At 43.4% G+C, this 18,248-nt stretch overlaps 1 protein-coding gene across 4 annotated transcripts in view; it reads right to left on the bottom strand.

Moving 5' to 3' along the window:
- The window catches only part of AGAP1 (ArfGAP with GTPase domain, ankyrin repeat and PH domain 1), a 558,850-nt gene that overhangs the window by 164,958 nt on the left and 375,644 nt on the right, over positions 1-18,248 (bottom strand). For all 4 annotated transcript variants that reach the window (XM_082841396.1, XM_082841398.1, XM_082841397.1 and 1 more), the window contains exon 11: positions 13,240-13,408. In XM_082841396.1, the coding sequence (XP_082697522.1) occupies positions 13,240-13,408 (169 nt within the window). The remainder of the gene's footprint in view (positions 1-13,239; positions 13,409-18,248) is intronic.

Below are 18,248 nucleotides of genomic sequence, written 5' to 3'. Positions count from 1 at the left end.
CTCACCCTCGCGTGTGCGTAGGGGCAGATGTGAACAGTGATGCGATGGGGCCCGGGGGCTTCCTGGGCTGCCGGCCACGTGCTGTGACTTGACTTATGTGCTGGTCACCCGTACACTTAGCTAGAACTTAGGATTTTGTAAGTGTATGTTAATCAGTAAAATTTACCCCCCAACCCCCCAAAAACTCATTTGGATGGTTTGTGAATGCAGAGGTCAGATCAGGAAGTATGAGAACAAGTCACCAAGGAGTAAGGAGACGGCTTCACCGGTGTTACAGCCCAGAGAGCGAGCGGCCCGGCCCTACGAAGTGCAGCATGCTGGCACCCAGAGGGAGCGAGGCACAAAAGGACCCATTTGCTATTGTCTCCGTATTTTTTTTTCCCAAACAGTATCTGCGTTATGATGACATACGTGGTCGACTTCCTGGCCCATTCTGAACACAGGAGAGTGTGTCCTCAAAGACCCCCTCTACTGATCAGCTGGCTGCCGGCCTTGCCGAGCAGGGGCCGCCGCATTAGGATGCTAATCCAGGGAGCCCCACGCCAGTGCCTTGATATGGAGATGCGTGTGCCCACTGGGCCGGCTGATTAGCGCAAGCTTCCAGGCGTCCAAAGCGCCAGATTCTTCCCAAAGAATAATTTTAGCTTTGCTTTTACATCCCTAAAGTGTAAGAGTTGATTTGAAAAGGTACTTACCTCCACCATATGCTATTTTTCTTTAAACCATTTGCATTTCAAAGCGAATATGGCATTTATAGCTTGCCTGATCTCACACGAGCAAAAGATGCTGGTTTTCTATTGAACAAGAATGTTTTCATCCTCCAAATGACATCGAAGGGAGAATTCCTCTTTTAAGCTATAGGCTTATTACATTAAAAATAGCCTATTCTGATTTTTTAAAATATACCCTAAAATAAGGCTTTTCATAGCATTTAAATAGAGATTCATCAACAATTTTTGTTTTTTTTCTTAATACAGAATTCTGCTCACTGCACATCCTGACTTTGGTCTACCTTCAATAATGAGACTTGACCCTACCAAGGCTTCAACTAGGAAAACAATACTTGGCATTTGACTTGCTGGTGAAACAGCCCGGAAAAGGGCAGAATCGCTTGGTGATGGTGATAATGAAGTTCTTCGTACACTGAGAGTGGAGGAGAAAAACCCAAAGAAGATTCTATGAGCACGTGAGTGTGAAAGAGACATTTACGTCCATTGTGGGACTTCGTAATTTTTTTAAAAAATCATAATTACAGAAATAGGACTGATAGGAACTCACTCTTCCCCTCGAAGGCCTCACCCTCTGAAACAGCGATTGCTCTTATAGGCCCTTTTTCATTCCTATGTGGCTTCAAATGTTATAAAAACTCAGAGTTCAAGGCTACTGTGCAAACCTACAGCTACACCATGCCCCATTCTGAGTGCGGGTGGGAAAACCAGGTCTGCTGGAAGCAGGACTGGACGACCGAGGCTCTTCTAATGGCCACATCACTTCAAACTAGGCCTTTGCCATCTGTTCCGTCCTCTAATTATAAACCCCAAAATAATATAATTCACAACACTACCATAAAAAGTGAGATACAAATGATTTAAGTGCCTGTGAGGAGGGCCCATTCGCCTCACTATTTGCATTGGAAATCTGCCCTCCTTTTGGCAACCAGGATTTCAGGCTAAGAGGATTTTTTTTCCAAGGACATCTTCAGTAGCTTTTCTTAAAGATGTAACATTACGTAATACTTGTTTTGTAAACGCGTGCAATTCAACACATCTACTATTGAGATAGGAATCTTGTGTTTCTCAGAATGCTATGCATTTTTTTTTTTTTTTTGGTTATATGTTTTCTGCAGTATGCTTACCAGAGAAAAAAAGAATGTACAGAGTCCAGACCCAGTGGTAATGACACAGGTGATTACACTAAATGCAACACTGTGGCCACGCCCAGAATTGAAACTCCTGGAACTAGACAGTTCATGGTTATTTTTCCTAAACTGTAGAGATAGCTCATTCTATTCTGATTTCTCCCTGCTCTAATGATGATGTCATGGGGAAAAAAATGGGAGCATGTTTTGTTCTCTAAGTTACTGAAACTTACTTTGCAAGGTTATGCAGATACACAAATCATGTAAAACAGAAGTCTACCAAAATCCCACCTAATAGATCAACTCATTATTGAACATACGCATATATTTTTCTTAATTGTGACAATAGAAAAGATGTAATATTCTACAACACTTCTGTATCATGACTTCCCAGCCATTTCCCCATGTTGTTCCAAAACCTTCAAATAATTTCAGACATATAACATCTTACAGATTTAATGTAGATAACTTGCACTGCCATTTTCCTACATCTGGATAGTTTTGACTGCTTGCAATTTCTCATCATTATAAACAACACTGCAAAGGACATCTTCTACTTTTAGACTTTTCCTTAGGCTGACATCCCAGAAGAGTTATTACTGGGTTAAACAGCATTAACATCTTTCTGACCCGTGATATATGTTATTAATTAATTTTCTTAATGACCCGTGGGCTAAAAGAAGATGGAACCTGGGAATCCTGAAAACAAGTCAGTTCAGAATCTGTAAGATGGCTAGAACAGTAACAATGATGATAAAATGGAGATAATAATGATGATGATCATAATATGCCCCCTGTGGTTAATACAAGGACCAAATTACATAAAGCACTTCGCATACTGCAAAGCCTCTGAAGACAGTAGTTGTTATCAATTTTGCCAACAGTGAGCTGTCCTTTTCTCTACAGTTTAATTTTTTAGCAAAAATGGTGATACTGCTAATTTTGTTTGTCTTTAAAATCTAAGAAGTCTGGATATTTCACTCCTGTTTCTCTCGTGGCGGCGTCTCTTCGTGTGTAAACTGCTCGGACTGTTTGCCTCCTATCTGTGTTTTGGTGTCCTAGTCATTCATCACTTCACATGAGCCCACACACTCATTCACCGATGGTGTTTCTTGAACACCTACTCCTGTATATGGACCAGTACAGCATTTAGCATTTGGGACAACTCGGCAACACTCTTCCCACTCTTAGTCTCCCCAAATTCCAAAGGTAATGCCAAAGTCATCAGAAGTAGAGTTCATAAAACGAAAGACAGAAAGGAAAGAAATCATGTGCTTGGGACATAACGCAAGCAATGGATGAATGAGATTACCTGACGGGCAAGGACAGGTAGCTGTAGCTCTACAGTATCCATGGTCCTGCTTACATCCCATCCCTGGGATGCTGCTCCACCTTGGGGATGGATAGGATTTGGTGCTTGGTATAAATTAAGAAGAAAATATTAAGCACAATCAGAAGGTAAGTTCTGATATTTGGAAAGAGTTTAAATATTTATTGCTATGACAAAATCTGCTTTTTCCAGTTGGGTGTCCCAGCATTCATCACTGCAAAACGACACCTGCACTTCTCATCCTGCCCATTTGTATCTATCTGCCTGAGGAACACTTGCTACTACGAATTCTGAAGGTGTCTATGGAGACTGTCACCATAATGCTTACTTATGCACGTGATGCTTACACAATGCTTACTTACCTACAAGCCATTTCTTGGTATGGGTTACATGAACAAGTTTATATGCAATACAGTTATAATGAGGTATTGTGACATTACACAAAAGGAGGCTAAAACTAAGGATTTTTTTAAGCAATAAAATATGAATATAGCACTCAAGTAATAATGTTTTCTAAAACAGGAAGTCCAAGATGCTCATATCATCTTCTCTCCTAGCTTCTTATTTGGTTCTATGCCCGCAACAACTTAATTCAGTAGTTCAGTTTCCTCCTTTGCCATGAATAGTAGTCCTGTCTTTAAAATATTCTTTCTCCTCCATCTGATACCTACAATAGGTGTGTTTCGCACAAAATTCAGTGTGACTTGACAGCACTGCTTTGAGGGAAGTCTTCCCTGGCTCTCACCGAATTTTATAAGCCCTTTCAGGGAGGTGGCCACACAGCCCCGCCCCCAGAAGTGCTCACTTGGATTTCTTCCTCTCCCATCCAGGCTTCATAGAACCATCTCTTAGGACGGAACAGAGAGAGCCTGTAGGGGGTGAGGGCACTGAGGAACTCCATGCTTGCAACTCTGATGATGCGAAGGGGAGCTGCTTGTCTGTGGGCCAGGATGTTTTGGGGTTTAACCACTCACTAGGAATATTCCAGAGAGAGAAGCGCGGTCTCTGTATGCATGGTTTCTCAAAATGCCAGGCCACAAGGTTTGGAGCTGGTACAACATCATGACTAAAACATCATCCATGACATGGAAAAGTTCTCCCCTGCCAATGTGGGAATGATTATGGAGCAAGTGGGCCAACCACAGACTTGACTGTAGCACAGAAAGGCTCTAACCCAAGGCCCTGGTCCCAGCCGAGGCCCCGGCCAGCTACCTTGCTGAAGGCCGTTGGGTCAGTGAAAGCCGCCCTCTTTCCTAGAGCTCTCCCAGTGCTGACCATTTTCCCAATCTTGAAAGCATCATGTCAACAGGTGAAACACTATTCTTCACTGAACACACACATTTTTGAGATGGGGGAAAAGTTTCTAAAGGAACTGTTATTTACTTATCGGGATATCTGTTCCCATAGAGATGTACGGCTCAGTACCTCCATCATCCTTCTACGTTTTTAACGGAAATCATCAAGGATTAACTCGCTTTTGTCAGTTCTTACAGAAAAGAACACTCCATTTAGAGTTCAAATGATTGAGGACAGTCTCCTTAAACTGGAAGGCATGGCTTTGATTTATATGTGAACTGTACCCCAGTAATCTCGATCACGGAATGTTGCAATGGAGGAACCGTTATCTGAAAGCAAACAATACTTACTCTCAATATTTATCACTTACATCTCACATGATGGGCGATACTCAGGAATATTTACTTAATGCAAAAATAATTGCTAGGTCACGAAGCTAGGAGAGGACAACAAAGGAAGAGAAATAATGGTCTACGCCTCAGAGAGTTTACAATTTAATGATGGAAACCATGTAGCACACATTTGCCTAAATCTCAGTGGGAGAATCGTCTAAACATAGAAACCACTAACAGTAAGAAGGCATTTCTCCTGAAAGCAGATGCCAAAACTCTTATAAAGAATCAAAGAACAACTTTAGAGCCGTTTCATTTCAGATGTCACCAGCTTCTTCAAATTTTAGTCTTAGAGAAACCCCACAAAACGTTTTTAACCGAAAAATAATGAATTATTAATTAGCCATCAAAACCTACTCCAATAAAACCTGGTTTATGGAAGCAGACATCATCACGTGGTACTGGTTTTGGGGAGTATTCTCCAGCAAATTAATTCTCAACCAAGAAGGCGATCGTCTGCAAGTGCTCCACCGAAGCTGCTAGAAGGCCGTTTGGCCACAGCATCCAATTTATGTTACCGGCGGATTCATGCTGCAAACAGAATCCAAAGTGTGGGAAATCATCGGGTGACCAAGGGCTCTGAGGTCCTAACGAGCCTGCGACTCGACCCACCGGGAGGAGACGGCTCATCCGGTGCACAGAACAGATTCCACAGACTCCGGAGTTATGAAAATGTCTTCTAGCCCATTTGAAACTAAACAAAGAGAAACTTTGTCTCTACAAGACAACCACGGATCTAGTTTTGATGTTGCATGTTGCGTTATTATTATTATTTTTTTAAATAGCTATTACCGCTGTAGCAGCAGCTTAGAGACTCAGCGTCTGCAGTGTGAGCGGTTTTGATAAACAGCCTCTGCGGGCCACACAACGGGGATAATGTGTCCTTAAGTACCGCCAATGAGCTGCCATTCTGCACAGCCAATTACTTCTGTGCGTCTGTCACTCAAAGGAAAAATGACTGAGCCCATTAGATCAAACCTTTGTCACTGTTCCTAATGCACTCTTAGGCCTCATTAATCTCCGGGAGCAGCAACAGAGCTGCCGGGGTCTCATTGCCTCCCCCGACCAGGCCCACGTGAAGCCTCTCATCTCTCCCCCAAGTGTTCCGCGTTAATCAAGCTCTCCTTATTACCCCAGTCCCTGTCACGGCGGAGAGCGCGCTCCCTCTTAAATGCTCTCATTATGACCCATCTTTAGAGCCGGCTAAGTGGAAAAAAAAAAAGAGAGGGGGAGAGAGGGAGAAAGAGGATGGGAGAGAAAGAGGAGAGGAAACAGCAAGTCCGATCACATTAATATTCATGACACTAATTACTATTCCAGGTCACTGAATATTCATGCTATTAGTTGGGTTTTTTATGGGTTTGCTGGATGCCCTGATTACTGAAGTGTGGAGGGACACAGCATGGCTGAGACTTTCGATGTCCACAGCGGTTCAATACTCAAAACACACTGAGATCCCTGCCCCCACCCCTGGAAAATCAGCCTCAACCCTCCAGACGGCTTTCATATTTTGAAACCGCTGGGGGCCTGAGTGCGGGGTGGGGGGGGGTGGTGGAAGACGAGGCGGAAAGGTCTCCCCGTCACGCAGGTCTCAGCATCAATCTGGTTAGGATAAAAACACACCCACATTTGCAAATACCCAACAAAGACACACTATAGGGATGAGAAGATAGCTGTCATCTGGGAAGCAAATGTCGCAACCAGGAGTTACGGCGAACACAGGAATAAAGAGAGGATGGACACACAGAACTGGAGCAGAGCCCCCCATGCAGATCCAGGGAAGTCCTGAAGGGCATTTCTCTGGCTGCCCAGCTCTCTGCCATCACGGGGGCAGCTGTGGGTTGCGGGGCGTGGGTTTAGTTGATTCTGACCCACTATGTCTACTCAAAAGCTAAATAAACACTTCATGGCATTTACCAAAATTAATTCAAAAACATAATTTCTCAACCCTCTTCCTTTCTTTTCTTCACTAGTGATGAGCACGACTATGATGATGGATTCCTGATACAGTTCTGAAGAGTCACCCCGGGTCAGGCTTTGGAGAGGCATGCAGTGTGTTATCCTTACAAGGATGGGGGTGGGCGCTGTTTTCCCATTTTCAAGATGAGGAAGCTGGGGTTTAGGTCCTAAGATGGGGAAGATGGGATTCAGTTTGGTGTTTCTGGTTCCAAAGCCCCTATGTTGGCCATTATGTTTTCCTGCTGTCTACTGAAATGTCAAAATACCTGTCAGAGCCGAAACAATCCTGTATTCTGTCATATATGAATAGTATTCTACCAACCCAGCCAAAAACTCGTGTCAGAAAATATTTTTGGACATTTGACTCCCTTCTCTGGAAGCGTCCCTGAAATGACAGTTGGGCAGACTCTAAAATGTGGTTTCCGATGGGTTCCCATTCGAATGGCAATGTAGGTTCCATGCCGAAGGAACGCAAATGGTGGATACTGCCCTGGGCATCCTCAGCAAGTGACCTTGGAGGAAGGGGAAGATGGAATTTAACCAGGTCCGAATAAAGAAATATCTTCTCGATTCTTCTCCTCCTTCTCCTTCTTCTTCTTCTTGCAGTAGATGCTTAAGTAATTTTTTCAGAAATCCATTGAGAGGGAAGTGTTCTATATCCCTGTATGTGACCTAAAAATGTCTTCACACTTGATTGATAATAGTTTGGCTCTACATAAGCTTCTAGATTCAAAACTATTTGTTCTTGTAACAAATACAAGGTGTTAATCTTGAGAAGGTCAAGGACTATCAGAGTTTTCTTCCTTGATAGGTAACCTTAGTCTTCCCGTTATCTTGGATGCTTCTGGGGATTTGTCCGTGTTTACAGAGCTTCCTCTCCCATCCAGTTTGTTACTTGACTCTTCAAATGGGAAGACACTGGCATTTCCTTTGTCACCTCTAGCATATTTTCTTCTGTTATACTGCCAACAGTATCTTTAAGCCAAGTCTTTATAGTATGTAATCCATCTACTGAAATTTTTAGTTTTGCAAACTTTCTCCTTAACTTCCAAGAACTCTTTCGCCCCAGGTTTTTCATGTCATCTTTTGTCTGTTTGTTTCATTTTGGAATACAAAAGCCAACCGCTTAAATCTTTCTGATGATCCTAGTTGTAATTTCCTCTTAAGTTCTCTTTCCCCAAATTATCGCTCTCTTTCTTCCAAGATCAGTTGTCCTTTTGCTTATGTTGGTCTTTCACATTTTGACTGTTGGTGTCCACAAACGTCTTGGCTGTCCACTCACGTTTATGAGTAAGATCAGGGCTGAACAGACTCGGCAGCCCTGGGGCACGTGTGTGGCACATGCTAACTGGTGGGTTTGTCTCTGACCAACAATACAAGTTCATGGGCGGGCTGGCACACCTGCATTACGTCCCTCATGGTCAGAGCTGCCCTTCCTTGCCATTCATTTATGTTTCCCCGGGTCTATGCAGAGGTCTGAGCTTTCCAACCTGCTTCCTTCTCTTGCAAGCATGGGCATCCACATCAGGGTATCCTCCCCAGGCATGCTGCTCACTTTCCCAGTGGGGCTGGTGGTGGGGATGCCGCTGGTCAACTCTTCCTGAACGTGTCCCTCAGCCTGCAGTGCCTGCATCCCACAGGTGCCCAATGGAGCTGGCAGCCACCCCATCTTCACGGCAGCTCTTCTGCTCTGGTTAACTCGCGAGCCCCCAGATGAGACCCAGGCTGGGTTATCAGTATGCAGGTATGCAGTATCAGGCATGACAATGTGTTTCTCCTCCTCTTCCCCAAGTCCCTGGCGCAACTCAGTATTAAGAGCATCACATTTCTAGCATTTTAATGTTTGAAAGGTAGTCAGCATTCCAATACTGGCCAACCACTCCCCGATACTAGGAATAATGTAAGACCACCATCTCCTGCAAGTAATTTTCTATCCAGTTGCCCCTTTTAGACCCTTTAGCAATTATCACCAGCTTCAGTGGTCTTGCTTGTGTGTTTATCTTCTGATTCTTCCACCCCCCATTGGAGTGTAAGCCCTTGGAGGGAGGGCCCCCTGAATCTCCAGAGCACTCCTCAGGGCTGGGCGTGCCGCAGACTCAATGATGATGGTAAGTGAATGGTACAGGAGGCAAAGCAATAAGGTATCCAAATCATTAAACTGGTTGGGAGAAACTAAAAGTCAACATTGACACACAGTTAGGCATCATAATGTTTGAAACATGGAATGCATTATGACTGCACACTAGAAAACTAAGAGAAGCATCTGGATAATTATTCCAACTCAGGAAGAGTTCAGTAAGATGGCTGGATATAAAAAATACAAAAATTAGGATCTTTCTTATTTCTTACCAATTAGATGATAGAATAGACAACCCCTCGCCCCACCAAGTATCAGCTTCACACTTCACCAAAAATTATAAAGTAATAGAATGGATTAACAGGACACATACAGGATCTAAATGGAAAAAAGTGTTAAAAGTTTACTGAGGGGTATATAATAAGTCTGAATAAACTGGGCAAGAATTGTGTTCTATGATAAACTCAATATAGTTAAGATGTCAGTTCCTCCACAATTATTTCATTTAGAGTCACAATGAGAGTCACAATGAGATTATTTTTAGGGGGGTTAGAGAAAGGTTTCAAGTTATTCTGAAGTTTACTGGAAAAAATAAATGGTGGCAATAACCAAGAAACACTATAAAATAAAAGAGTAATATGAAACCATGTTATATGTTACGTTACCAGATATAAATTGAGCCATGAATCTAAGACAACGAGGTAAATCCACACAACGCGGAGACAGCAGGTCAATGGAATACATTTTCAAGCCCAGAAACATAGCTAATTTGATTAAATGAGTTAGTTGTGCAAGAAAGGTGACAAACAGAATCAACAGGAAAGGGAAACAACAAAGAGAGAGAGAACAACTAGCTATATATTTGAATAAAAAGTTTAACTAGATTTCCTATTATATATAATAGACCCAAACAAATTAAAGGTGGATTAGAGGTTAATTATAAAAAAGGGGAAAAGGAACAACAATAAAATTATAACTCTGAAATACATATATATGAATTATGATCTTATTTCAGGATTATTAAAGGCTTTCTAACTATCTAAAGTAGAAACTACAGAAGTACAAGTCTTATGATTTGATTACATACTAAAGAGGAGGAAACTGTATGTAAATAAGACTACAAAATTCAAAAAGCAAATAGTAAACTGGGGAAATAGCTGCAAAATATATTACAAAGTGTTGTTATCCTTAATATACGAAGAGTTCTTACACGTCAATAAGCAAAAGAGAAGCACCTAGTGCAACAATGGACAAAGGATACATCTACACACTTACAACACAAGAACCACAAAAACCCCATAAATATATGAGCTGTTCAACCTCACTACTAACTGAAGAAATCCAAGTAAACAAAACACGAGATATTTTTATTGCTTATAATATTAGCATAGATTCTAAAAATGTGTAGAGGTGAAATGAGCACTCACTTTATGGATGGAAGGGTATTTTATATAAAACCTTTCTAGAAATAAATTTGGAAATATGTACGGAGAATCTTGTGTTTATATCCATTGGCTGAGTCACTCTGCCTATGGACTTTTATGCTAAGACATTAGTAAGTTACACACAAAGATTTCAGTACAAGTGTGTATCAGGTCTATGTGAATGAAAAAAATGACTAGAAGGGAAGGCACATAACATTGATCTAATTCACAACATGGAGATAGAAAACGAATAAAAAAGAAAAAAGCTAAAAAGAAACAAAAGATGTCCAGTTACTCCAGAGGTCTAAAACAAAATGGCAGAATTCAAATGAGTTGAGAATGAAAGATGAGGTTAAGTAGCGTGTTAAGTTCTTCGGCAAGTTAGCTCTAAAATAACTAATACCTATCTTTAGCTAAAAGTCCATCACTTAAAAGTAGCATCCATTTACTTGAAATTAAATTTGCTGGGTTGGAATTCTCCACGTGAGAGAGTTCTATGAACAACAGGGTAGAGCTCTGGGTGATGCCAGCCAAGGACGTTGCCCACAGGCTTAGCTGAGGGCACCACATCCCTGGGCACTGCTGTGACCATGAGGGACTTTCCACAGCACAGTGGTGCTGTGCTCCTGCGGACATCATATTCCCACTTCCGAGTCCCTACTTGTGACCCAAAGAAGATGAAACATCTACCAGGCTCCTTGAATGGGGATTTCCCCAGCTTAGGGTTGACAGGATGTGCTGTAATAAACCGACCATGGGTGTGACCATGGAAAAGGGATTTCAATCGTGACCCAAATCTTCCCATTCACCCAACAGCAAGAATCTTAAAGAGAAAGCAACTGGGCATTGAAAACGCAATCCCTAGCCGAGGCCCATGACACAACCTCCTCTGGGGATATGATAAAGTTCATGTGGCATTTTGTATTCTCTATTTGTTATCAAACATTACATTTTCCTTAGGACAGTAAGTGGCAGTTAAGCCCCAAAGATGTCTCAAGATGACATTTCAAACTCCAAATCTTACACAGCCGACACTTCTTCAAATCATCAGGACTCTTCCCTCATCCTATGTGCCTGGCAAGTTCCCATCCTTTCTTCACACCCCACACAGGCACCCCTCAAGCCCTGAAGCCTTGCCCACCTCCTGGGGTGAAGCCGAGCACATCACCCCTGGGCCTTCACACCTCCTATGAGCTGCTGCACTGCACTGGCTCATCTGCTCACCTTTCCCACCTCCCAGAGGGTGAGATTCCAGAGGATAGGGATAATGCCTCATTTTTCTGTACCCCCAGAGCTCAGGACAGTGACTGGCACACATTAGAAACTCCATACATGCTTGCTGACTTGAACAAATAAATGGATAGATGTGTCCCAATGGTTAGAAGGGGAAGTGGAAAGTTGGTTATAGGGTGACTGCCTCGCACAGGAGTTCTGGAGGTCAGAGATTCTGGATCCACAGAATGCACAATTCCTGGCACAGAACAGGTGCTCAGCAAGTACTTTCTGAACAAATAAATAAATTAATGAAGACATTAGCTTTTCATTCAGTATAGAAACATATTTTTTCTTGGGCGCTCTTCTCTCTTCCCATCCCATGGAGTTAGCACACCATCTAGAAAAGGAGAACTCATGTACCACTTGGAAGGAAGGTCAGCAGGTCATGAGACCACATAAAGTAACCGTATCACCTTTCTAAAATGAACTAATGTCTCTGTTATCAGAAAGGCCAGTTTTATTTTGATTAGTCACAACAGCTGATGTTTGTATTGTGCTTCACGAGTTTCCACAGCACCTGCCGTCACACCTCTGTGATGGGGGCAGGGCCAGGCAAGATCAGCCTAATGTAAAACATGGTTCAGTTACCTGCTCAACACCATGCAGCACTGGGCAGTAGAACCCAGGCTGCTGGACCCCGAATTCTGTCCCCTTTTTCTTACCCTCCTTTTGCCAAACAATGTCATTCATGCCATGGAACTGTGGGGTCAGCATTATTCCTCTTTAAAAACATTTAACATTTCAGAAAGGAAAAAAGGCAGCATCTTTAAGAAGCAGAGACATTTGCTAGGAATGACTGCAGAACAGAAATCTATTTTGAGAAGATCAGATGTAGGTTGGAGACAGGAAAGGAAACAATTGAAATCTGTGAAGGGATTTCATATGTTGGAGGAGTCTGAGTTTGTTGGTGGAAGACTTAAAGCGGTTCTTACCACCTTTTCTCTGATAAGCGATCATGGGAAGGTAAAAGCCACAGCACAGTTTGCCAAGACTCTTAAACAAAAACAAACCACGACACTCTGAATGGTTTGCATTGCACACCGAAGCCAGGAATTTCTCAACACATCTATTCCGAGAAAACACTAACTTTCTCTGATCCTGAGCGAAAACCAAATTCTCCCTTAAAAGAGGATAAAGAAAACCAAAATTGTGTGAAAGAATCACATAACAGTTACAAGAGAAAACTGAGAGAATCTGAACTTTTATACAGGCCCAGGGGTTTCCTTTAAATCTTGCTCCAAATGGCTTTTCCATTTTTCTAAACACAGTCACTACAAATTAGTTAATACTAATCCTTGACACCTTAACAATGAATTCATGTTTTTTAGAAGGCCCTTAAACCTCCATCATTTGTAAAACGTGACTTTCAACCGCCCAGCCCTGGGAAAGCCTAGTGGTTTGTGCAGCTGTGACTCAAAGTGCCACAGTTTGCTTGTTGGCAGTCCAGGAACCCAAGGGTGTAGCGGAAACAATCATCCACAGAAGAGATGAGACTTGTAAACCTTAGTCTACAACCTTAATGGTCAAAATCTCCACGTAATCCAAAAACCTCGGCACTGTCCTCCAGCCAGGACCACCCATTGCTGCCATTGCGCTGGATTTCTTCAGCATGTCGGCTGTGAGCTTACCTGAATTTGGTGAGATGTGCAAGCTGCTCATGTCCTTGGACAGGCCGTTGGTTTTCGGGCTGGAGATGGGCGCGCAGGCCGATGTGGCTCGGGGCGGCCTCTTCCCTGGGACTTTCACAGTGGTTCTCAGAAGATCAATCTCTTTGCCATGAACATTCTGCATGTAATCCTGTTCAAAATGTTAAACATCCAAGAGAGATTAAAAGAAAGACCTTTTACAATCTAGGACAAGAGGTTCTATCAGACATCCTGAGTTGTAATCCTATGACCCTTCCACGGTGGCAAGCGCTTAAAAATAAGGTTTTGATCTGTCTTGTACTGGTGGCATCATCATTACACTGATATCAGCTCTGCCTCTGTGTCCTGAACTAACCCAGGCCCTGGAAATACAGGAGACACAGTCGATGCCTTCTACCCAGGAGGATGAGACACCAGTACGGACATGAAATCCTATTTTGTGAGCTGCTGCACATTAGATGGTACATTAGGAACCTGGGCTCTTCCTGTAAGTTTTGGGTAAAATTCCATGGAGTAGGAACTATTTTGTAATAACCTTTTTGTCTCCGAGAGCAATACCATTAGACATCTATGTAAGACTGAAGTTGTCTGGTGGGAACTCAGGTGAAAACTCTAAGTAAGAGGTCAAGCATTTTGTTCAGGAAGATGTCTGAGGGGGTCAGTGGTACGGTGCTGAAAACACACGGAGGTCACAAGAGCCGGATGCTAAAAAAGAAGGCACATTACTTTTACTCAAGCATTATGTTTCTCCAAGTGATTCACTGTACTCAGAAAGAGTATCTTGCTTTTGTCTACACTTTGGAGGTCAATGACTAGCAGTTATCACGGAACTACAGGGAAGTCTAGGTACACAGGGAATTCTTTGTGCCGTCACCTAATTCAATATGGAGGAAAACAATACTTAAGAATCGGCTGTTGGGTGGGGAAAGAGAAGACAACTGAGAGCCAGAGTGAGGGGCCTCTTGACAAATTAGAGGAGTTATTGACCCTTTCATACATTTTGGGGGGGGCAATGAACACCCCTGTCTCTGCAGATATATCATTAAACCAACATCACACATGAAGAAAGGATACAATCTAAATCACTCTTGGGTAAATAATATTTCAAGTGTTTTAAGACTAATCAGGAAATGAAATAAACAGATTCCTTCCTTGGCAGAATCTCAGTGGATTCCTTTTAGGATATAAAGGGAAAAGACCAATAAATCTGTATTGATTATAAACAGTAGAGTTCACGTCAATCTATTTTAGAAGAACTGCCAAACAATCCGGTGTGCGACTGCAAGCGACCCAGGGAGTTTGGAGAAGCGAGCTGTTTCCTTATAACTGCCAATCAACAGAGTCAACAGATACAGAGAGAGAACTAGATGAAGGTCTACCGGCAAAGCGCACGGGTCAGAGGCCTCAGCCTGCAGGACGAGGAAAGTCAGTCCAGGTGAACGGGAGAAGCTTCAGGGGGCACAGAAGGTGCTAGGGAAGCCAAGAGAAGGACTCCAGTGGCTTCTTTTAATTGCAAGACAATGTCCATATTCCATAAGGTGAAGGGGTTGAGAAGCAGTCACTGGTTTAACCACAAGTAGGAAGTTTGCTGACAGAAGTTATGGCACAAAAAGGAACTCAAAGTACTAGATTCCAACACAGGGGGAAGAACCCGCATATGGGTCGCTGGGACCGTACGGGACAGAGAGAACTGTCCTCCCTCCAGCATCTGTAGGAGGGAGGGCCAGCTCTGAGTGTCAGACCTCACCTGAAACCCAAGCAGTTGGACTTGTGGCCGCATGGGAGCCACCCCAGACTCAGGAAAGGGAGTGGGAGAATTCTCAACACAGGAGGAAGGGCTGGAAGAGAAACTCCATAACGTGAACAGGGGCCTTGTGATGGAGATTACAGAACCCTGGAAGGTTCACCAAGCACCAGCCCAGGAGATGATGACGCAGCATCCAGGGTGACTTCCTAAGGACAGACCTCAAACGGTCAATTCTTAGTGCAGAGCTCAAGGTCAAAAAGCTGAGGCTAGAATCAGGAGGAACGTGGGACTGAAGACAAACAAAGGATCAGAAGCTGCACCAAGTAGGGGCAAATTCAGATCAGCTCCTCCAGGGAGGGGCGAGGCTGGGCCTTCCTCAGCAATGACAAACCATCCAGAGAGAAGCATCTGCACCGGCACGTATGCTGTCAGCCGGGGAAGCCAGGAGCAGAGGTGCTGATGCACCCTGGGCTGCCCAGCTGTGCATTTAATCTCCCAGGGCAGCTTAGGGAGGGACATCTGCCGGGGTCGGCCACGGGCATCTAGGAGGAGGGTCATCACAGGTTTGGAGAAGGGGTGGGCTGTGTCTAGCTGGGAACAGACTAAAGACTCCACTTGAAAGGCAAGATGCTTCGACTACCCCTCCCCCCCGCCCCCTGCCGCAAATATAATCTACTATGAAAAAAGTTGTGGTTTTGAAAGGATGAGGACAAAGGATGGAAAGAAAGTTATTATCATTAAATTAGGCTAAAGGATAAAGCGGACCGAAAGAAATGTAGAAGCCTCATGACCAAGCTCACCACGAGGATGGCCAACAAAAAGCACACGGAAGAAGGAAGTGGCTTTTGGTTAGTACAGGACCAAGGGTCAAGGTTATTTAAAAAAAAAAAGGTTGTTCTTAAGCATCTTTCATTTACTTCCATTAACATTTACTCCAAATAGGCAAACCCAAGTTTCAAAACCAAAGTTAATGCTTGTAAATAATGAATTCCTTCTTGCATAGTTACTCCTTTAAAAATATCAACTTGCTACAACTTTTTTCTTTAATGCCAATTCTTAACAAATTAAAATACAATAACAGGAGTGTAATTGAGCATTTATGGCTTATGGGCTCTAAAATGAGGCTAATCAGAGAGTGACTAAGCCTCAGCGTGGTCTCTTTTTTAATAGGCATGTTTTAACATACAATAACCAGGATATTTTATTTAAAATTATTATAGAAACGTACCAAGTGCTGGCTCTCTGGATTTGAACGCGGCGACAGAACCCATTTATCTTTGGCTCAGCATGGGCTGGGGGATCTGTTTTCCTGCCTGAGTTAGGCATTGAAAGTGCAGAAGAACCAGTTCTTAAGAAAATCAGAATATAAGTCTGGCAATTCACTAAAATTTATAAAAATGTGACAAGACCCATTTCCTAATCCATAAAAGTCTTTCAGAAACAGGTGGATACGTGAGCCTGAGGCTTCTAGCTTCTCCCAAGAGAAACAACACTGAGTTTTCCGTTTTTGAAAGAACTACCCTTTTCATTTCTCCCCAGCTTGGTACTTGAGGAATTAAAGCTACAACCACCAAACAATGTCGCCTCCTCAGAAGTGGGACGCGCAGCCTGATGGTCCGAGGTAGGGACCGTGCAGGGGGAAATAAAGCCAGCGAGCTTGATTTTGATATGCAAACGTTACAGATACAACCCCTCTCCGTGTTCCTTGCAGAAAATGCTGATCGAGGATAAAAGGGGAAAAAACCCTTTAACAAGGCATGAGGGTAATTCAAAGCCAAGTACTTTTAAACAGCACTTAACAAGTCCCCGGGGCCCACTCAAGAGCCAGGCCCCCCAGAGGTGCTATCTCCTGCCCCTCAACAGCTTGAAAAAGTAGTAATTGCAAACCTATTTGCATTTTTCTTCTCAAGTTGTCCATGCTCACCTCGTGGATTATTTTTTGCAAGCAGGCGCCGGAGAGAGGGACCCGTCCCCGACCGCGTGGATGAAGCTCCAGGACCCAGCACAGCGTCCCCCTGCCACCCCGCTCCGGCACCTTTGCCATCCCTTGTTTTTTACATTTTCCTCCTAATTATGTTGCATCTATTGCCGTACACTTAATTAGCTGCATTAATGTGATTTCTTTTCACATAGTCAAGCAATTAAGAGCTATGATTGAGTTTCATTCAATTAGCCTCAACAAACATGCTAATTGATGTCCCAGATGCAAATGAGGTGCAGTGAGAGGAACCTGCTAGCAATGGAGAGCCGTGTCAGGGACCCACAGCTTTCAGCTTGCTGACAGAAGCACAGCTCAGTGTGGCTCCCACCTTCGGCGGGCGGGGCTGCCTTGGGAGAGGGCGTGGAGTCCTGAGTGCCTCGGTGGGTGTAACCAGATCCCTCCAGATTCGAGAATTAACGGGTTGGCTGCTGTCACGCTGTTGTCCTAAAATCTCACAGTTACCCATTACCAGGACTGGGAGGTCATCACCGGATGGCACTCAGCTCCGGCAATTAGAGTGGTACCAAGTCCTCATCAAGATGCCGCACGATGCTCCTAAAAACACCCCACCGGAGTTCTCCCCAGACGGCCAAGGGAACGACGTGTGGGGCTCGTCTTGCCCATCCCAGAGCCCTCTGTGTGCGTGACGGCCTACAGTTCTCAGTAAATGGTGAGTTCATCTTAGTCAGCTCTGGGGCATTGGCACTTGAGGTTAAGCTCAAAATACAGCAATCCATCAATAGTCCCTAAAAATACTCTTACTATATTGATTCTTACTGCCTCCCATCCCTTTGTTACCTTTGGCTGTCTGGTGAAAGATGGTTTGCTTCGTGTGTTCATAGGGTACCAAAAAGCAGTTAACAAGATCTTAAAGCTAAACCCAAACGCATCAATGATGTGACTGGCATCTCAAGATTAGATCATCAGCATAAAACACACAGCTTTGAAATGCAATCAACATTGCTCCAGTTTTAACATATACTTTTTAAAGGTATAAAGATTCTTCATTCCCATAATTAAATGCTGGAAAAGTTACAGAAATCTTTGTTCCAATTAGGTTTTCTCAATAAGCTCTGGTTGCTAACTGTACATAAATGTTGAGAAATTAATTATTTTCTATTACTATCTAATATTTTGTCTAAGTGAGGTAACTGTTAGGACATACTGATGCTTGCCTTGGTCTTTTTGCCACGGCTAATCTAGTCACGTGTTTTCTCTGTGCATAACCTAAGTTCAGCAGTCCTCAAAGTGTGGCCCTCAACG

This window comes from Leucopleurus acutus, assembly GCF_964270905.1.
Source record: "Leucopleurus acutus genome assembly, chromosome: 6".
Taxonomy (NCBI): Eukaryota; Metazoa; Chordata; class Mammalia; order Artiodactyla; family Delphinidae; genus Leucopleurus; species Leucopleurus acutus.
This window is presented reverse-complemented; position numbering and strand designations above follow the sequence as displayed.